Here is a 21,740-nt window from a genome sequence, read left to right on the forward strand (position 1 = left end):
GAGTAATCCATAATCTCTCTGGAACAGGTTACCCCAAGAGGTTGTGGAATTGCCATCCTTAGAAGTTTTTTAGACCCAGATAGACAAAGCCTTGGCTGCAATAATCCAGGTGCTGCTTTGAGCAGGGGGTTGGACTAGATGTGACTTCCTGAGGTCCCTTCAGCCCTCATTTTCTATGATTCTGTGTTCTGGATTACAAACAGGCTGTGTTCCAAAACAGCCCAAGATCCATGTGATCCAGGCAGTCTCTTCAACAGACTTCCAGCATCTTTATTAAAAGGCTGATGTTTGATAATGGATTTTGAACACTTGATGCTTTTCTGCCCTCATTCTATGCGAGACACCAAACAGCAGACACCTTGAAAATGGCTGGCAGTTTCCCTTGAAAGGACCTTTTATCTGGACTGTATGGTAGTGAGTGATCCAAAGACTCAGAATTTACTGGCTTCTGTAGACAGCAAGTTCATGCCTGTCTTTTAGACAGACAGGGACAACAAAAGGTATGATGGTATGGGAGGAAGGCAGAAGTTAAATGAAAGGTTAGGACTGATGATGAATTCCATTAATGAATTAAAGGCCTTAATCCCAGAATGCCCCACTTTCCTGGACATATAAAAAAAAAAAGTATCTTTTTTTCCAGACAGCAAAGGAAGAAAATTGTGTGTGGCTAAAGTCTAGTGGAAAAAAATCCTTAAGTGGTCAAAACAGGCATGTGTCTTCAGAAGATGATGCATAACTCAGATGTCAGTTATGCAGTTTACTTCTACTGGATAGAGTTGCTCTGGAGAAAAAATGTCTAGACTTTGAGTCCTTTCTTTCCTGGGTCTCAGATTAAAAATAACAACTGGAGAGAATAGGGTGGAGGGATAATCTGCAATATTTATTCCCACCCCTGTAACAGGTGTGAAAGAAATGCAGATAAGTCTACTTCTGTGACATGACCAATGTGAAAAAACATGTGGAATAATGTCCCACTCGATAAGACTCAAATTCTTACCTATATGGATGCAGTAGAAAAGCTTGAAAAGAGGTTTGAGTGTTGTGCTCCTTTCCCTAAATACTGGCCACGAGACGCAAGAGTCTTGTCCTGCTGTTTTCAGAGAGTTGAATTTGGAGGAAGCAGTATTTTAATGCTATAACCAAAGATACCCAGTGCAATACAGTGGTTCCACGTGATCCATTAGTACCAGGTAATCTTAGTTCCTACCACCAAAAAAAGTTAAACCTCTTGAAACATTTTTCTTCAGGTTAAACTTCTCAAGCAGTAGTTTGTACGTCTGTAGATCATTGGTGGTCTGCAAAGAAAGGGCTATCTGCACAGTAATGGCTTTCCTCATTTCCATCTGCTAAATTGTGTTAGATGGCTAAACATATGTTAAATTCCTTCCTGCTGTTTCTTTTCCACATAGGCAAATTGTGCTAGTTGCCACAAGGAATTTATGCAGGAGCGAATGAATGAGAACAGAAGTGGGCCCTGTGACTGCCAGTAAGAGAGGAAGTATCCACAGAACAAGCTCTCATTAATATCTGATCAGCACTTGGACAAATCTGGGAGCCCTTGTGCTCTGGATCTTTAAGAAGCCTGAATCCCTTTGTGCTGTTACAGTGCATAGTACAGGGAATTTATCTGTGTTCCTCAGAGAAGTCTGTAGGTAGAGCAGATAGCTTCATAGGCTTCAGTTGCTGGAAGGCATTGGTTAAAAATGCTGAAAGAGTTAACTCACTACTTCATCCTTCCGAGGTAGGGAATCTGAATTTCACAGCTTACTATGTGTGGATTTTTAAGATCAGACCTTACAAAGTGACGCTCTGTGTGTTATGAATGGACACTAACCATTCCTTGGCTCTTTCCGTAGGAAGCAAGGTTTGCTTCTGTGATCCTTGCCAAGATGTTTCCTTCTCCCTGCTGTTTTGCACTCTGCTGTGTACTTGGCAGCTTTCTCCATCACAAAGGTGGCTATTTTGGTGGTGCTAGATGCATGGAGTTCATTGAGTCCTTCAGTTTCCTTCCAGTTGAAGGCATTATAGAGACGTGGCACTCTTTGAAGTCATCTTTATGAATCTGTGGCTGGGGGGAAGAGTGGAGTAGCTCATGTTAGTTTGTGTAATGCTGAATGCAAATGCATAGTGCATTGACATATTACAACACACAATCTGTTCAATAGCACAGTGCAAAGCTCTAAGAACAGGAACTTCTGTAGCTGATCAGATTGTCAGTGTTTCTGCCTCTGGAAGAGGCCAAGAGCAGATGCTTCTGGTGCACTAATAAAAGAGTTGGTGAAAGATCAACAAGCAGTCAGTCCTCCGTAAGAAAGGTCCCTAGGATATTAGTGTATACATAGTGTCTGCCCACCTACACGTGTGATTTCAGAGTTTTGAGCACTTCCAGCACTTCCTGTATGAGACAATTCCTGTTAACACAATTGCTAAAAACCCCTGGATGACGCACGAGGAGGGTTCGCCTGCATAGATGGATCCTACGCATCACTTGAAAGAAATAGCCTCCTTAGAGTATCTTTTTGTTTTTAAACTCTTCCAAAGCCCCAGCAGTTTTGGGAAGTGACCTGCTGCTCAGTGTATGCTGAGTACAAGAAGTCAGTAAGCTGTGTTATTGTCATCAGTGCTCTGGGAGGTGTCTTCTCATAAAGTGAAGGGATCAGAAAGCAAGAACTGTGCCAAAGTGATTTGATTACATGCTGGAAGTGCTGTGGGCTCCCAACACCTGGGAAAGCTTCTCCCAGCAAGGCACGCAAGCCTCAGCATGGCATTGGTTTTGTCAGAGCAGCCTCCAGGCATCTTCTTTTTTCCAGTCGAAGTCAGTTAAGCCAGGTTCCCCCGCTGAGCTCCCACTGGCTCATAGAGCAAGAGTAGCTTATTGTTGCAAATGAGTTTAATCTAGTGCTAGAAGTCTTTATTGTCTTTAATAGAAAATGGCATGAATAGCAAAGGAAAAAATGTCAGTTGTTTCCTGTAAGGCCTTTTTTACAGCACTCCTGAGTGAATGATTACAACACATGCTAGGGAGATTTTTGAGCAGGGTGGTGGCGGGGACAAGGAGGTCTGGCAGCACTTTACACCTCCATCTGCAAGCCTCATTACAATTTGTTACTTAAGGGGAGCAGGGAAGAAAACAACTCAGGCTGTCTATGGCCAAAGCACATTGCTGCTTTCCATCCTCCTGGTCTCCAGAACCTGACCTTCCGCAGAGAAACAAAGCATAACTGAGAGGGGCTGGGGAGGAGTTAGTTTTAAAAAGGCCTCCCTGAGCCAACAGTCTACAGAATTTTGAGCCTGGTACATTTAACCAGCCTAGAACTTGTAAAATCAAACCAAACCTGTCTTCCCCTTTGTTTGTAGGAATACCTATGGGTCTTCCCTTTCATGTGCTGGATCACAAATGCCCCTTACACCGTTGAAAGCTTAGCCGACATGCATTTGTTCCATGGCATCTACACAGCAGAATAATTCTTACTCGCCTCACGTTACTTCTGAGTTTTACGTTTGTCTGGGGGCTAAAAGCTGAGGAGAAGACAAAGAGAATATGAATGTGTTCTCTGCGCATGTGTTGTTTTATTTATGGGAGCTTTCCTTCAGATGTTTGAAGGCATCTCTGCCTATTTTACTTTCATATTCAAATATATATTCATCTTTTTCAAAAGGATACAGCAAGCATTCATAGTTGTTTCTATACGGTATCGTTGTGGTGGTATAAACCCCATCCTTCTGAATCTTTCAGCATGCCCTCAGGGTGTAAAATCAATGTTCCCTTGAAAATGGGACTTGTAGGCAGGAGGAACTTGTCAGTATAACTTTTAAAATCCTCATCTGGGAGTTTTGGAACTTTACAAGGCTGAAGATTGAATCTGTAATACTGGTGCATTACTCTGGGCTCTTTGCGTACCCATCCACACCTTCATCAACACTGCTCTGGGCATCCCTCAGAGCAGAATCTATATCGAGCTGATGATGTTGCACCATTTCCCAGGGAAGAGTTACAATCCCAAACTGGCCAATGTGAGTGGTGCTTTGGGAATAAGTGAGAGCGAGCTGAGTCCTGAGGGACTAGCCTTGTTTGAACTGATGCCATGTTGTAGGATTGTCGTGCTGCAGCTTCCTCCTAAGCAATATAATCCTGCAGTGTATTCCTCATGCCATGGCCCTGTGATCATGGGACTGAACTGCATCACTCTGCCCCACTGCGAACATCCTGCTGTCAGTTGATGCCATATCACCGCAGAAGGATCATTCAAGACTTCTTAAAAACTCCAGGCAAGTGACCAGAAGAGGGGACAGTGCAGAAAAAGAAATGGCCAAGAAGTAATGCTTAAACTCAAGTTGGAATGAGGCACAAGAGTGATATTGCAATTGTGATGCTATTTAGACTTGTTCCTGCACTATCACAGTTTGGCACTGATAAATGAGAAGAAATCCTAAAAGTGCTTATAAGAGAAGACCGAAAGTGCTTATGATTCAGCTTTCAGTGTCCTCCTTCTTCCATATGGGTTGAGGGGGTTAAAGCTAGCGGGACTCTGAGATATAAACCTTCTGATTGACCATCATGTGCAAGCCTTTTTTCTTGAATTCTCTCCCTCTCTTTTGACCAATGTCATATCTTGATGGGCACCTGTACCTCTGTAGGGAGGATGATAGAGAGTAAAAGCTGAAAGAGAACAGAGGTGGGAAAAGAGTCTCAAGGGAAACACGATGATCAGCAGGTGAAATGTTCTTTTGTCTAGTCTCCAGCACTGGTCCAAAGCCAGTCCTTCTAGCTGTCAGACTGAGGGGGAAAGGGGTGTTGGTTTTACTACTAAAGATGCAGCACAGTCCAGTGCGTGAGGCCTGGGACTGGGACCCAGGAGACCAAGGCTTTATACCAAAATCTGCCACTTACCCCTTGGGTGACTTTGGGCAAGATACCTTATCTCTGTATTGGTGTTTCACAGTTTGTAAAATGGAGAAAATGTTCACTTTTTGTTCATCAACACATAAGTATCTTCTGCTGGGCTGTACTGCCTTGCATTGGATGGGGACTTTTCCTTCCACCTGTAATTGTCATGATCTTTTTTCACCTCTGCTTTTACATACTGTTTGTGTAAAACCTCTCTGAACCATGTACAATACCAAGATATTCAACAAGAGCACAGGATCATCCTTAATATTATCATTCATCTATGCAAAACACTTTTAAAATGTACCGTGTAAAAACGCTGTTCTAAAGCATGTTGGTGTTTTTATGCTCCCTGATTCAAAGTATGGGATCAGTTATTTTTCCTTATGTTCTCTGTCTTACTTGGCAATATCTTCCATACTCTGCGTTTCTAATTGAGTTTATAACGAACATGAACTCCTTGTTTGTGCAATAGCTTGTCTGGTGATGTCAGCTCTGCTCTGGGAAAGCGAGATGCATGCTTACCTTCCACTGTGTTGGGTGCAAACTTTGTTACGCTGGCATCTAAGCAAGCACTGGCTGCTGGTCATTATCTCAGCAATGTTTAATAAAAAAATCAGACACTGAAACTGGGGAAGGATTTTCCCCATAAGCTAATGGGAAGGGTATGTAGACTACTTCTTAATGTGTCCTTTTTAAGCAAAAAAGGTAGCAGGCTTTGACTGAACACTCTCTTCTCTGCTACCATGTATTTGAATGGTGCCTTTAGAGGAGCTTTTAGCTCCCTGATCCAAATAAAGAAAGGTGTAGGATGAGTCCAAGGAAAATAAGGGTAGAAATGACCTCACCCTGTGGGGACATGGTGTACTCACTAAACTCCAAAGAGCTTTGTAGAAACTAGCAGTATTTTCCTTTGTATGAACATGCTTCTACTATGAATGGGAGCAGAAATGCTTCCAGAAGCTGTTCCAGAGGGAAGAGACACAGCTTCTATCTTAAGTTCACTACGTTCCTAGAGTTAGTATCGTGGCTTATCTCCATTAAATAGATGTAATATTATTTGCACTGCATTTTTCTTTGATGTGGGCAAAATGAAACCTAGCTGTCACCAAGCTCCATTATATTGATCTATATGGAAAAGGAGCAGGGGTGAACTCGGTGTCCTTGAGCTTTCCTGAGTTCAGAGAGCAGCTTGAGACTTCTCTCTGCAGAGAGTGGGGCAGGCTTCAGGCTTTATTCTTGCAGAATGAACTGGAGGTTGTGATGTACATGTGTGTTTGAGAAGTGGCCCCTGAGCCATTGGTGTTGCTGCATTGTTTTTCCTTTTGAGGCTTCCATTTCCAAGCTAGACAAGGTTGAGGGGAACTGAAAGTTATTGCATGTGATAGAAACAGGGCAAGTGATATGCATGGGGTTCTGTTTCTAACATGCCCATCTCTTGTATCAGGGGCTTGTTCTAGCTCTGAACATACAGGTTCCCAAGTCTCACACCCAGAGGCATTGCTGTTAGCACTTTTAGTGTAGAGGCCAAGTGAATGGAAACTGCCCTTCCCTTCAGTCCTTAGAGCTTAACTCTTAACTCAATGGCAGTGGGGCAAGCCAGTGATTCCCAGCCAAGGTGCCTTGAGATCCTTTCAAAGGTGCTGTGGGGTACCATGCAATGTTAGCACTGTTAGGTGTGCAAACACGATTCACAAAATAAACCCAGAGATTTCAAATAGGAAGTCATTATGTCAAAAATGTTCTTACATGTCATGGTCTTTCTGAGTTCTTTGCAACAGAAGAATTGCTCTATTATTTTTATATAGTCAAAAAAGAGGTGAAAACTAAGTTTTGGCACTTTCTGAGGGGTGCCTGCAGTCTAAAAAGGTCAGGAAGCACTAGGCTAAGTGGATAGTGAAAAAGTGCTTTAAGCTGTCAGAGCTGCCTAGCTAGTCTGATTCAGTGTTAGTCTGGCTTTCTGTACTTCAGCAGGTAACAAAAGTAGCTATAGTAATTCCTCTCTCCACCACCCGAATGCATTAAGTGGTTTGCTAACTGATCTACCACACTGCTTAGAAATGGAATGTTCAGCTCTGGGATCTAATTAACAAGGTCTCCAAGTTCCACTGATAGTTTCATTAGTCATGGTCCTGCAAGTGTTTGGTTCAGAAAGGGGACATGGGGAAATTGGAGACATTTCTCTTTCAGACTGAAATCTTAGTAACAAAAGTGTCTGGTTGTGCAGAACTAACAGGGCAGAAAAATAAAGCTCTCAGTAACCTTGAGAGCTAACTCTCATGGTGTCCGACCCGGTTTCACCATTTGGCCCTCTTTCTTGCACTTTTTCTTTCTTTCTGTTTGGAGGATGGCACGTGTCCTAGTTGTCTCTTGCACCTGGGTTTGCAGAGGAGTTTGAGCAGAACAGTGTGTGACATGGTTTCCAAACATCCCCCTTTATGAGGTGTCTGACCTTTTTTTTTTTTTTTTTTTTTTTTTTTTTTTTTTTTTTGGTGTCCTGATATGCAGTAACACCTCGCTTGGACTGCACAGAGCCAGTTTATTTCCTTTGGATTGAACATTTCTAGTTTTTTATTTCATAGCACTGAGATTTTGATTGGCTGGTCTGTGCAGAGAGATACAGACTTTTATATACTTCTCCACACTAAGAGAAACCTCTGATGTGAGTTACTGCTGGGGTGACCTCACAAGGGACCCTTGTGTGCACTCCTCATTCCATGTGGGTTACGTCTCCTTTTCTGGAGTTTTATGACTTCCATTCCCTTGAAACAAACAGCTTTTTTTTAGAGAGTTGGCACTGGCCGGGGCCTAATGAGCCATCAGGCTTCTGTTGAAGTAATGTGCTTCCCATGAAAATCCATCTCCTCCACAACTGGCACTAATAAGTTCCCTTCTTGGCCATCTAGCAGAGGCCATGGACTGAATAGTTCACAGAGAGTGAACTCCCCTCTGGGAGATGTCTTCTTATGGAGGGATGGAGAGGTGTTAGCTATTCACGTCCTTGGGATAATGGGCTCTGTCTCTAGCGCTCAGTGTCTCTAGAGTCCAGTGTCTTTCACCAGCTCCTACTTGAAGTATAATTGAAAAAGAAAGTAGGTAGCATCAACCAGGCCTGGCTATACACTGAGCAGCCATCTGGAGTGGGGTGAGGGGGTCACTGTGAGAGAAGTCATTGTGGTCTTGCTTTGATTTGTCAAAAAGGACCTAGAAATGCTGACATTTTCAACATGGCTAGGACTCTGTAGTTGTGCTGAGCCCAAACTGAGCCCCTTTTCTTATCACTCATAAAGCTGGTGTAGTTGATTCTCTGGTGGGTTCCTGACCTGGCCATAGCCGGTGCCAGTTGGCAGTAGCCGACTCTTGTGTTTCAGACAAGCAGAGAGTCATATCGAGACCACTCAACAGCTGCAAACTCTAGTAGTTTCAGTACAAGCCTGGGCTGTCTCAACAGAAACAAAATCTTTGTTCTGGCATTTACAGAACATCAAAGCAACCATGTTTGGGCTCCAACTTCCCTGAGCTCACATGTGCACCTTCACCAGCGCGTACAATGCTGCTCATCTCCCCACTTCCTCTCCTCTCCCTCCCTGCAGTACGTAGGTATGTGCTAGTTTTGTCTTCAGATGTCCCCAGCACTCAGGAGAGAATCCTAAAAGTTTTGGATCAGCATTCAGAGGTCCTGCGGCTATAGGGCACCACAATGTCATGTTCCCCCAAGCTTTCCTGTTCACGGCACCCCCGAGAGCACAGCATGATCACAAAGCTTCCAGAATGCAACTGCAATAAGTCAGCTGTCACAGCCAGGCACTGAGAATGCCCAGATGGTGAGTTAGCCAACCTTTCATCACTCGGGTGACTCTTATATGCATATCAGTTTTATCCATGCCTTCTCATCCTGATGGCTCAGAGAGGCCCTTGTCTCAGCCACTCTGCAGATGATTTATCCTACATCTGCCTTCTCAAGTGGAGTCTTGAATTGTTGTGAATGTGGCACTGATGGAGGATGCAGAATGGAGGGCCCATTACCCACAGAGAAGCAGCAGCGAAGCAAGCTCTTGTGTTGCAGCCTTGCCCTGGAGGACCCCTCTACAGGAATCAGGTAGGAGCATATAGTCTCCATGGCCTGTCCAGGCACTAGTTTCTCTCCTAAGATGACTAACCAGGGGCCCAGCTGGCACTGCTTATGTTGGTTTGGTTTGTACAGCCTGGACACTGTTTTCCAGTGGGGGCCTGGGGTGAGCATCAACCTTGGTCTCTGCACAGTCCCTCAGGGAGTCTGCTGCTGCTCAGCCCCCTTACACAAGAAGAACCAGGCACTTCCATTGGCCCTAAATGGGAGAAAGTGGTGATGTTTTCAACCTGTAATGGCTGGAAGTAATATGGCAATATAGCCTCTGAGCTCAGGTGATAGAAAGGCCTTTGGGTGTCCAAAGGGGCCTTTGCTGAAGCTGTAGCAGAACCTGGACACTTGAGAAGTTCATATATTCCAGGTAGTGATGCTACAAATGCTGTTAGGGATAGAGCGGTAAAACCCACTTCCCTTTTTCCTGCCTTTCCAAAAAACACCAATCCAAAGTAGAAGCTATGTAATTCTGGAATTTTCTGACCTTCTTGGTACAGGCTGTTTTTTATTTTTTTTAAGAAGTCCTAAGCCACTCTCTTGATGATTTTCTCATATTGTTTACTTTTGTAGCTTTCTCTGCAGACTAGCTGCCAGAAATGACGTCCACCCTAGTCCAGCATCAGAGAATAAGAACTTCAGAAGAAGGAATGCGGCTTCATAAATAGCAAACCACAGCCACTAATGGGGAGCAGAGGCAGACCTGCAGGTTAACAGACTGTGCAGAAGCCCACACGTCCATGCCGCGCAGAGATTCCAACATGATTGCGACTCTAGCCTTCGCTTTCCTCCTGAGCCTCTGTTCTTTTACATCAAGTCAGATGACAAGTGTTGGAGGTAAGTAAGCTTTAATTACCTTTATGTTCTCAGACCTTTCTGCAAACCCCATTTTGCTGCCTAGAAGAGAGGAGAAAGGTGACAAGTCAGCTGCTTCTGCTGCTGCTTGAAATCTGTGTTTTGACTGCAGTTTTCTTCTGCCCAACAGTGTAAACGTTTTGGTGCTGGACTATATTCCTTCTCCTGGACCGGGGAAGTTTTGCAAATTAAACCTTTTCCTCTGGCATATGAACAGAACCAAATACGTGTTGTTGTTATGCAATTATGTATGTAAAGGTAACAGAAGGTGTCCCTGGCAAGTAATCTTTGTTTTGCGTGATTAGATGAAAGACTCAGCTGATCCAGGATGCTGTGTGGCAGCTACCTGCAAATTTCTGCATGCTCTGTGCACACAAGCTTTCCCTGTGTGCTCTATCTTCTAGGAACTCAGCTCTTTCTGGGATCCATTGCACTGGTCCACTTCTTGAGCAGGAGGTTGTTCCCTCCGTTGTTCAGATCTGGGAGACTGTGATTCGCACATCCAGCAGAGCCAGACCCAAAAGCCAAGTTCCAAATAGCAGACTGGGTGTGCTGTACTTGAGAGAGCCCAGGAATACGAATAGCAAAATAAGCAGTGGCAGCCTGGGGAAGCTGCATGTGGGAACACAGCCCCTTTTGTGTGAATTTGTACATTAAAACATTCTCCTTTGAGAAACAGCATCTTGTTAGCAGGGACAGATGAACCTGCTTGGGTCCAGCAGAAGCTGACTGGAACAGTGATGCAGAGCTTGCATGGAACATTTTCTTCAAACTTAGTAATGACTTGACCCTCTCCCTGCCTATTCTCAGTCAGATGAGAAAAGTGACTTTCATCGGGTATATGGGTCTTAGTAAGATGGTTTTGTGATATTTTCCAAACCAAGATGTGCTGGAGAGGTTACATATATCCAGCCAGACTTCAAGGTAATTATAGAGCAAGCCCTCCAGACTTTCAGGTTCAGGGGCAACATGCTGTACAGAGGAACACAGCTGCTTCCCTCACCCCCATCCTCACCTATCTGACATCCTGTCTCTGGTATTGACATTGTGCTTCAGAGGAAGATGGCTCCTTCCAGCAGTAGTGCCCCTGACCAATTGCACAGAACTGCATGTGGAAGGGAGATACACCTACTGCATTCTTTCTACGGCTGCATCTCCACTGCAGCCACAAGCAACTGCAGCTCACATAGACGTGCCCCAGTTAGCGTTAAATATGTTGGCTTCAGTACTGCTGGCTGGATGGCTTGCTGCTGTGTGGAGTTTTGTTCAGACTAACCACCCAAGATACATTTTGCAACCCACACTGAGCAGTACTGGGCAACAAACACACAAGCTCCAGACATCCTTGGATCCCACAGTAGACAATACCCCAAGATACCAAAGAGAACAGCTCCTTTAGAAATGCTCTGGAAAGACTGTGGAGAAGAATAAGTGTGCTGCTTTCCCACTTGGCATAGGGGGACCATTGCAGATTGCAGCTTGTTCCATCCATCTTGGGCTCTTACTTTGTTATATATAAGTGTGCCGTTCATATTTTTACAACAGGATTTAAGCCTAGCTCTAGAGCCCCCCATCTGTCCGCCCTTTCTCCCATAGGAAAGCCCAGGAAGATGCATGAGGTTTGCAGCCTGCCTTCAAAGATGCTCAAGTCCAAGGTCTAACAGAAGAGAGTAGAGGCTGGGAAGTGGAGGAGGGAGACGGGAGGGAGAAGGGAGAATGTATGAAATGCTGGCCTAGGGATCTGTGGCTGAGAATGTCTTGCCATTTGTTGCCCTGATTGTATTTACTTGAGAGAACTGGAAGATTACACCTGCTCTGGAAGTGCTGTCTCTGAGGCTGACAGGGCCCAAAGTACTCAGGGATTTATAGATCAAAACAGTTGCCTTGAATTTCATCCCCAAACAAAGTGGGAGCCCATGCAGGTTGCTGGCAAGCTGTGCTCAACAGGCAGCCAGTCATGTTCCCTATTAGTTTCAAGTTCTTTGAGTGTAATGGTGCAGGATGGCCCCTAGGTTGTCACCTGTAGGTGACAAGGCGTGAACGATTGGGCCATATCCTAAATCATATGGTATTTTCCCCAGGCAGTTGGTCTTGAGGGTTGTACTCTCAGACGGAAGCGCATGCTCTAGATTTCCTTTTGATGCTGGTGATGACCTAGGAGACATTTTGCACAGCTCTGTTCACTCTCCTTTGAGTTGCAGCCTGCAGACACTGCCTCTTTGTGGGTGGGCACATATCTATTTGCATTCCAAAAATCACTGCAAGGCAGTTTTCTATTCCAGTGGAAGCTGCTGCTGTGTGACAGGGAGAAAGCAAAACTCCCTGTGTGACAGAAGCAGGTAAAGAGGCAACTGTCACTCAGGGGCAGGGTTGGCAGTGCCCACATGCAGCAGCCCTGCTTTCTGTGCCTGGCAGCAACCCCCCAACAGCCTGTTTAATGAGCTTTCTGTGCTACTCTTTCACATAAGCCTCCACTGCCTCAAGCTGTAAATTTGCCTCTCTCCTCCTGGCCGGAAAGCCCTGCAGTGCCCAAACGGCACTAAACTGCCACATCGGTGGCTCTCCTAACCACTAGATTGTCAGGCTAACCCACGTGTTTGCTTGGGGATAAGTGTTACCTTGTGCACTGGGGTTTGGTTGGTTACCAAGAATGCTGCTCCTGCCATTCACCCACCTTAGACCATCATTCATTTTGTTTTGGGATGGGCCCAGGAAACAGTTCGGGCATCAGGCTCCCCTGACACTGAGCTCTTGTGATCCAATTCAATGGTTCTCTTTTGATTTAAAAAAACACACATTTTCTGTTAATGTTGCTGCCCTCTGGTCCTGGCTCTGTGCTGTCCAACAGGAATGGATTTTCCTTTGAGCCTGGGCCTGGGGAGGGCTGTTCAATGGGGTATTTGGCAATGCTCAGAAAGGGCAAAGTGGTAAGAACCCAGAATATACAAGCCAAGCAATAGTTGAGTAGAACATGACTAGCAGCGTTATCTGCAGGTCCTGACACTTGTGGTTTCTGTAGGAGGCGATGTTGGGCCCCAGATGCTGGCTGAGATGAGAGAGACGAACAGGGTGCTGCTGGAAGTCAGAGACTTGCTGAAGCAGCAGGTAAGTAAGAAAGGCCTTACACACTGTGCTAGAGGGACCGAGGGGGTCCTGCCTGGCATGTTGGCCAGTTGAGTAGGATGCATTCTTCTTGGTTGGGGTAAAGTGGTTTAGCCACTTGGGGAGAAGCAGGATATGCTGCTGGCCCCACTACTGAGCACCCCTGCCATGTGTGTGGGCTGATACAGGCACGTGCTCTGCTGCCTGCGCCCACGTCTTTTGAAAATTAACTGAATTGGAGAGCGACTCTTTTATTCAAGTAGATACGTACACAGCTGGGCATGTGTGAGTGGAACAACCAAGTCACTTTTTCCTTGGTTTTGTAGGCTTGTGCAATGAGCAAACAGGCCAGGCTTGGAAGAGATGGGAGCTCTTTCAAGACCCGTAGTAGTGTCCTAAATACAGAAGTCCTATAGGACCTACACAAGCCCTGTATTTACTGCCCTGTCTTCTCCTGTTGCTTTAATCCTAAACCTCTCTGCCTCCAGCAGTTTGAGGGAGATGAGAACTTTGGGGAGTTCAGATCTGTCCCCATTTTAATGAGTTGGTCATGGTTTGTCTGGTCAGCTCTTTTCTGACTACATAGAAGTTCCATTCTCCCTCTCTCCAGGCTGTGCACTGAGGGCAGCAGGCTCTGCCTGCCAGATACAGGAATGGCAGCCAGGCCTCTGTGCCAGTGCAAACTGGGCAGCCTCTGATCTGCAAAACCATCTGTTGCATTAAGTTACTTTCACATTTCAGGTTTCTACATAAATACCCAGTATTTACTAGGAATCAGGTTAGACACAGTTCCTGGCAGCCTGGGGTGATGCTTTCCAGCATCCCCTTCCAGCTTAGCACTGCCTCTCTGGGCAGGTTTTCCTATTTGTTCTCTCATTCCTTGTTCCCCACTTTTTTGCCCTGGTTTCTTTCTCAAACAGTGTCTAGTCTTTTAAAAAGACCCTCCCAGCTGGTGGAGTCATGTACATGCTTGGAGAGCCAAGGTGGAAGCTTGTGCAGATGTGCCCTTAATTTCTTTAACACGCACAAAGATTTTTGTAGCTTAATTTTCCATGATCCAGCTTTGCAGAGGTTGGCAGTGAAGGGCGGCAATGAGAGTAGTAAAAACTGGCCATTTCAGGCCCATGAATCGACGGCATAAGGCAATTTGCAGATGAACTAGAGATGGGGCTGATTAGCTGTGTTCCATTCATGACCCAAACTTCCTCCATTCCCTCCCCCAAGCTTGTGATATTTTAGAATAGGGACTTCGCTTTAGATCTGTGTCTGGGTTAGCTTAAGTTATTTAACACACATTAAACTAAATTTCGTCTGACCTCAGGTAAACAATGAATGGAGGAAGCGTTTACTATAAAATTAGAACCTGCCTTGGTACCTGGGAGTCGTGGAGGAAGCATAGACAGATGATTCTGTGTAGGTGCCCCACAAAATGAACTACCAGTGAAGAGAACATGAGGTGTGCAGGGTGCTGAAGGGCAGCAAGGTAATTGTTCCTGAGCAGGGCTGTGGATTTCCAGTCCTTCCCTGGCACATCTGCTGCCTGTAGAACAACAGAAATCAGAGCTGAAATGACCTAGCCAGCCAGTTTGGTTTGTGTAGCAGATTCCCCATGACCAGATAAGATGCTTCAAAAGTGTTAAACCTGCCAGCACTAAGTGCAAAGTCACATCTGGAAAACATACTGGCCAATGGTGTTTCCAAGTGCAAGCTAGCTTTCTAGTCTGGATGGGGCCAGATAAAATATGCATTGTGCACAGAACCTAGAGTTGTACCTAATGTACCGTTCACTTCTAGCTTGTGTTAGCTTAGGTGGGAGCCACACTCGGTATCCAGCTAAATATTGATTCCTGTTCCCTTCTAGATCAAGGAGATAACATTCCTGAAGAACACGGTCATGGAGTGTGATGCCTGTGGTGAGTATTGCACGTTTAAATGCCTCATGTCTGACTGTACACTTCCTGTCTTGCACATTTGTTGGACTTGACAGTAAAACACCATGTTCTGCAGTCCTCATCAAGTTGGCTTGCACCACATTCACTAGAAGGGTCATAGGGTAATCTTTGGTTTTGGTATTGCTGCTCTTAACACACTTCAAATGTTTGTAGGTCTTTCCAGTTCATTCCTACAGCCCAGGAAGCAGCCAAGACTCTTATTGCTATTATGGGTGGGTAAAACATGCAAAGTAACGGCTTCCTAAGGTCCTGCAGTGAGCCAGTGTTCATGTCAAGGCCAGCACATGGGAGTTTCTGGATTCCAGATCTGTGTTCAGGCTGCTAGCTCAGGTCCGTCCTAGCCTGTTGGCTCTTTAGTAATTGAAGTCAGATCATTTATGTGAGGGGGGTAGGATGAGGGTGAGAACCACTCACTTACTTAAGCTTCATTCTCTCTGAAGAACTGGTCTTGTCTACACAAATTTACACTGGTTTGATTAAACTGGTGTAAAACTATGTGCAGACAGTCTTACTTTGGGTTAGGTCAAACACGTTCCTCTCTAACATAAGATAAAGGGTTGCCTGTAGAAAGACATAAGTATCCACACAGCCTTTTGTGTGAAAATCTCACCAGAGGCAAACCCAGTGACATGTCGTGAGGTCAGGCCCCAAAACAGAGTAGTCTTCTAGGTCCATGTTGCCCAGGTCTATTCTACCTTGAACTCTCCTTCCCTCTCTCCTCCCCCTCTTCCCCTATTTTGTTGGGGAGCTATTTGGTTGCTTAACCAGCAACCAAAGTCCAGTTATTAGGTTGCTCGGCTGTTCATAAACTCCATTTTGTAACAGCCTGAGGCCGTGCCACGCTCCAGTTTCCCAGGGGATCTTTACATTTTCAGGTGCGGAAAGCTGCCCAGCCACAAGTCTGCTAACAACCAAGGCATGTGTTAGAATCGCCCAGGAATGCATGGCTGGGTGTGTCTGGCTGGTTGGTGTTGGCTGCTCTTGAGCTGTGAATGAAATGGAATATCACCCCCAAGAGGCATGCTCTGCCAGTTCCTACATGGTCCACCTACCACCACCCAAACCAGGGGACTAATTGCAGGGGATTCAGGAAAGAGTGCCATCACATTTCACCTAACAGTTGCATCCTCTGCTGTCTGGTAACTCGTGCTGTGGGCTGAGACTCACTTCTGGTATATCTGGCATAAGACTGCATGGCTCCTGGAGATGCTGTGTTGTTTGCCGGCACATCCAAAGGATAGAGCAGTAACTGTTTCCACATTTGGAGAGGTTGTTTGTCTGCTGGAAAAGCAATTAGCCAAAGCCTCTGGGATCTGCAGAACAGAATTGCAGTCACCCACAGCAATTGTTTTAATAACTTGCTCGTAAAACTGTCTTGAACTCTCTCTCTCTCTCACTTGATCTCTGCCTTCTCCACTTGTTGTTCTGTTTTATGGAGGTTCTTATACCACACTCATCACCATTGCATCAGAGCCTGTTTCATTGGTGCATGGAGCAATGTGACTAACATCTGTCATGTGTTGTTTGTTTTTTCATCCTCTTCCTGGGGAAATACGTGAGCAGTGGAGTGTCTTGTTGTGGAGGGGCTTCAGTTACCTATTTAACATATGCATTAGGCATTGATATGGGGGAAACCAAAGCTGGAGGAGCCTGCCTGGCACTTGCACCAGGGAGTCTTGCTGTGGCCCCATGTTCTTGAGGGGGTTAATTGCACAGTCCTTGGCCCACCTCCAGAAGAGGCCCCTCTTCCGCACAAACTAGCTTTACCCTTCTTGGAAAGTTCTGTAGTGCCAGAGGAGCACAGCTGTTCATGACACACTTCAGCCTGCAGCGTCAGGCTCTACTAGGTGTTCTGGCTCAGGCCATGGAGCATCTCCAAGGACCCAGACCTTGAACTTGATTGGAAATTCCCTGGGGGATCAGTGCTGAGCACAAAGGACAGGTTTCATGTACTTGCAGCAGCTTGGGCAGATTCTGCACTACTTGGAATTTCCTGGAGCACTGAAGGCCCTGTGCCCAGGTATTTCACACTCCTCTATTGCCGCTGAGAAGTGATGAGGCTGTGAGTGGCTGAAGCAGGCCCTAGTCTGCCAGCCTGCAGTGAGGTCTTCCAGCCAAACAAAGGTGATCCAGTCTCCCTAAGTCGTCAAGAAATCCAAGAGGTCTTCTAAGCTATGAAGTGACACAGCTAATTGAGGGCATGTACCTTCTTTTGCAGAGGCTGGGAGCTCCTGAAAGCTTCTCTCTGCACAGCTCTTTTTCACATGGGGGAGAGAGGGATTATTTTGCATTCCTGGGGTATTCTCAGGGCTTCCAGAGCACCAAAGAGAGGGCTGTACACCAGTGCTACAGCTCTACACCTGCTCTGCAACACAGAATGGGTCATGGCTCTCGTGGGCTAACCTTTAAGCTGCCGGATAGGCCCTAATTTAGCAGTATTTGAGCCCTTCACCAAGGCTGGTTCTGGAGGTTTTATGGCCCTATATGAGTTTATCCATTTGCTTCTTGCTGCTGGGATAAATACGGGCTGATAGGCTACTGGGGACAGTGATGTGATTAAGGGCACTAGGTGAGATGTTAGGACTCCTGGTTGTATTTTCCACTCTTGCCATTGCTCTTGGGCCTCTGTCAAGCTGCTGTTATGTGGGGATGTCACCTCTCAGCCTCCCAGAGGGTTGTAGAGGCAGTTCATTATTTGTGAAGCACTTTGAAGCCCCCCTGCCCTGCCCCCTAACTAGATGGGACTGAAGAAGGGTAAGTATGCCAAGAGCTGTTCTAACGTGCCTGTGCTCCCCAGGCATGCACACAGAGGTGACTGGCCCAGGGATCAGCGTGACAGCATTCAACAGATGCACGCCAAACCCTTGTTTCCCTGGCGTTACCTGTACCCAGACCAGCACCGAACCTGGCTTCCGCTGTGGAGGCTGCCCTCCAGGATATACAGGCAATGGGACACATTGCACAGACATCAATGAGGTACAGACCCCCTGTGGTGACCAACTGGGAGCTACAAAAGGGTGGAGCTAACTCCTCTATGGAGCACTGTAATGGAGGGTCCCAGTGTCATGAAACAAGCCAGAGTCCCCATGGTGCAAGTGGAGTGGGACCTGTATCTAACCCCCTGTTTCCTCCATGGCGGGGGGGTTCTAAGTGAAGACTGGGCATCTTTTTCTGCAAGAGATTCTTACAGTCAAACAGAAGCTCTAGGTTTGATGCAGGTGGTGTTGGGTGAGGGCCTCTGGCATGATCTGTGCTGGAGCTGAGACTGGAGAACCAACAGTCCCTTCCTATCTTAACATCTAGGGAATGAATGGAATAAAAATTGCCTTGTAGGTAGGGCTTGAATCTGTGTACCCTTCATGCAGTGAAGCCGTCATTGCTGGCCCCCTCTGGATGCTTAAAAGGAGCCCAAGGTTTCCATCATCTCTATGCAGCCTCTAGTAGGCAGCACTCTCAGTTAGCCTTCAGGAGTGAGGGGTTAAGTTAGCACAGGCTTGTTCTCTCCATGGCTGCATTTTTCCAGGGGAAATGTTCGGTCGTTGAGGTTCCTGCATGTCGCTGGGGTATAATGCTGCTGTAGTCTGTGCATGAGAACATGATTGACATGACAGTGAGGGAAATGATACTCTTTGCTTAACCTTTGGGACTGGAGTCCTTGCACACTCCTGTGGGAAGGGCAGGGACCTCTCTGTATGGCAAGTGAACTGCTGGGGGGTGAGAGCCAAGGGCAGTGCACCAGAAGGTCTGGCACTTTGGCTTCAGTGACACTGCCAAGCAGCAGGATTTCAGGTAACAGATGGTGCCTTAGGGGAAACCAAATGGGAGACTCAAAAGGCAGTTTGCTTTTTTGTTGGCACCTGTGTGCAGCCTAAGGCAGCTGTGCTCTCCCCTCACAAATAAATTTAGAGTTTCTAGTCCCTCTGACCAGTGGGGTTTACTCTTCTTGCCCTGCCCCTTCACATTCTACCTGGGGAGCAACTGGCATGCAGCTGAGTTGAGTGATTCAGCAGCTCTCCTTCCTTCTCACAGTGCTCTGTCAATCCCTGCTTCACCAAAGTCCGCTGCACCAACACAGCACCTGGCTACCGTTGTGACCCCTGCCCTTCTGGCTACTCTGGGCAACCTGTGGAAGGGGTTGGACTACCCTTTGCCAGAGCCAACAGACAGGTAACTCCCAGCAAAACTACTCCAGTGGTAACCATTAACCTTTTGCACTGTCACCCAGTGGTCTTAAGCCCCATGCAAATGTCAGTTCAGTTTCTCAAAGCCCTGAGGTGGAGGTGAATTGTCCATGCCTTTCTAGAGCTGAGGACACCGAAGCACAGAAAGCAATGCCTTGCCCAAGGTGTGCACAGTGACTCATTCCTGCTGCTCAGCAGTGAGACTTGCCTGCTCCCTGCCTGACTTGGCAGAACCAAGGGCCAGACAGTGAGCACTCGTACCCCTGGCAGGAAGCCCAGCCCAGGGACCCCAGCACTAGTGCTGTGCAGTGGGGGGGCAGTGGGATGCCTAGTGCCTGGCATCCCAACCAGCCCTGTTGGGATGTATAAGGCATGTACAGAGGACATGAGGGCACAGCAGGAGGCTGAGAGCCATCAGCTGGCTCAAGGGAAGCATCCTCTGCCTTTTCCTCCTCGAGTGACTGATGTGTCTTGTCGTGAGACTGCCCCAACAAGCCACCTTTAAATAAAACTGCTGCCTGGCTGGAGAGCTGCAGTGGCAGACATCCTTCAACACTTCCCATAGCCTGGGGGACTCCTCAAGGGATTGACCCCCAGAGGGGATCATGAAGCAGCAGCATCAGGTCCTTCTGGGGCTCAGCCAGAGGGGGATGCTAAGCTGCATGGGCCATGGGGGGTGTTAAGCAGGACTGTGATTCACTGTATATATCTGTTCTATACCCCTCCCACTTCCTCCTTGCTGCACAGGTTTGCACTGACATCAATGAGTGTGAGACGCCTGGCACCACCACCTGCGTCCCCAACTCCATCTGCATCAATACCCGGGTGAGTACTGCCAGCTGGCTTAGCCTGGGCCTGACACCCCAGCACCTGGAAGTAGCTGTCTCACAGCTGGGGCACAGCAGATACCAGCTGCTTGAGGGGTTCAGACACCGCTTTCCCTGTACCCATGTGATAGCTTCTGCTTGCTGCTCTTCTTGTAGGGATCCTACAAGTGTGGAGCTTGTAAGCCTGGCTTCATCGGGGACCAAGTCACCGGGTGCAGAAACCAGACACAGAGACGTTGTCCTAACGGGGAACTCAGCCCATGCCATGAGAAGGCTGAGTGCATCGTTGAGCGCGATGGGAGCATCTCTTGTGTGGTAAGACCCAGACCTCCCTTGGTTCACACAGCAGGGTCAGTTTTGACTTTTTAGCCTCAAACCAGTTCCAAGAATCCCTTGGCTCACATCTGTCACTGCCCCCTTCTGGTCATCATGTGTCACTCAGGGCTGTACCAGTCTCTCAAACCTAAGCATGTGATCCCCAGGGGTGTGCAGCAGACTTCTACCGGAAGGGGAAGGGGAACTAGAAATGGAGAAGAAAGGAACAACTCCTCCATCTGTTTTGGCTTGTTGGCAATGTTACCATGAGTTTCCAGTGACAAAATGTGACTCTTTGTTCTCTGTAACACTGAATTAGAGGGGTACGCAGAGGAGAACACAAGAAAGGGGCACATGACCCCAAAAGCTTGAGAACCACTGCTCTGTGCCAGTTCTTTCCTCTTTAATGCTCTACGCCGTGGCTAGCTGCCCATGGAGCAGAGGGTGGCAGGTTGCCTTCCTGAGCCTGAGTGCATACTCTGAGCTGTGTGCTTCTCTAGCTCTGCAGAGTTACAGAGGCATTGAAAGGAGGCATGATCCATGTTCAAATGGGAGCTACAGTCTGGCACCCTGCATTAGGCATTATGTATGCATTATGACAGGGGAAGGCCTTTGCTGCTGTATTTCTCAGTTACACCTCAGGCTCCCGCCAAGAGCACAGATCTGAACTAATGCCTTGTGGCAGTGTAATTGTGCCTTCAAGGGGATGTTTTGCCGATAGACTGCAGAGCCGGAGAACAGAGTTCATTGCATACAGTCCTGCAGCATGGAGGCACATGTTCAGCAGAGCAGGAGGTGGCCAATCCAGGGCTTGCCACAGCCTCATTCCCTGGCTCTGCTGTCTTGCAGTGCACTGTAGGGTGGGCAGGGAATGGCTACGTCTGCGGGAAGGACACCGACATTGATGGGTTCCCTGATGAGAAGCTGCGCTGCACAGACCGCAAGTGTCGCAAGGTAGGACACCACCTTGACCTGCTCAGCAAGGAACTGGGCAGTGTCAGCAAAACGGGGCAGTGTGGAGCATAAGCCTGGCACAGAGGCTGATCAGACAGGTCATGTCCTCTTGCACACACCTTGGGTACCAGGTCCCCAGCTGGCTAAAATGGTCCTGGCCACAAGGACACCCCCACCCCTCCCAGGTCCTCTGCTGTTGGCCTGAAAGGGCCCAAGGGATGGCTCCTGCCTTGTCAAGCACCATGTGGGTGGAGGGTGTGGTCAAAACACTAGCAGGTCCTGGGACCTAACAGCTATGTCTCCTGCAGGACAACTGCCTGACTGTCCCCAACTCTGGCCAGGAGGATGCAGACAGGGATGGCATTGGCGATGCATGCGATGATGACGCGGATGGAGACGGGATATTAAATACTGAGGTTTGGACTCTGATGCTTCCCCCCAAGAAACCTCCATCCCTCCTGGGGGTGGGCCCCATTGCAGCCACCTTTGTCATCAGGGACCAGGGACATGAGAGGTCCCAGCTTACTGTGCTCCATCGCTAGCCAC

General features: G+C 47.3%; 1 protein-coding gene across 4 annotated transcripts in view; it reads left to right on the forward strand.

Moving 5' to 3' along the window:
• The window catches only part of COMP (cartilage oligomeric matrix protein), a 54,257-nt gene that overhangs the window by 19,427 nt on the left and 13,090 nt on the right, over window positions 1–21,740 (forward strand). For 3 of the 4 annotated variants that reach the window (XM_019513622.1, XM_019513623.1, XM_019513624.1), the window contains 9 exons: window positions 9,582–9,845; window positions 12,883–12,968; window positions 14,827–14,878; window positions 17,715–17,893; window positions 18,947–19,084; window positions 19,846–19,923; window positions 20,082–20,240; window positions 21,090–21,194; window positions 21,503–21,610. In XM_019513622.1, the coding sequence (XP_019369167.1) occupies window positions 9,749–9,845; window positions 12,883–12,968; window positions 14,827–14,878; window positions 17,715–17,893; window positions 18,947–19,084; window positions 19,846–19,923; window positions 20,082–20,240; window positions 21,090–21,194; window positions 21,503–21,610 (1,002 nt within the window). In that variant the 5' untranslated portion in view covers window positions 9,582–9,748. Of the gene's footprint in view, window positions 1–7,409; window positions 8,988–9,581; window positions 9,846–12,882; window positions 12,969–14,826; window positions 14,879–17,714; window positions 17,894–18,946; window positions 19,085–19,845; window positions 19,924–20,081; window positions 20,241–21,089; window positions 21,195–21,502; window positions 21,611–21,740 lie in introns of those variants that run through there. The other variant, XM_019513626.1, reaches the window with a different exon arrangement.

The sequence above is a fragment of the Gavialis gangeticus genome, unplaced genomic scaffold (genome assembly GCF_001723915.1).
Source record: "Gavialis gangeticus isolate Ggan-Ray unplaced genomic scaffold, GavGan_comp1, whole genome shotgun sequence".
NCBI classification, from domain to species: Eukaryota; Metazoa; Chordata; order Crocodylia; family Gavialidae; genus Gavialis; species Gavialis gangeticus.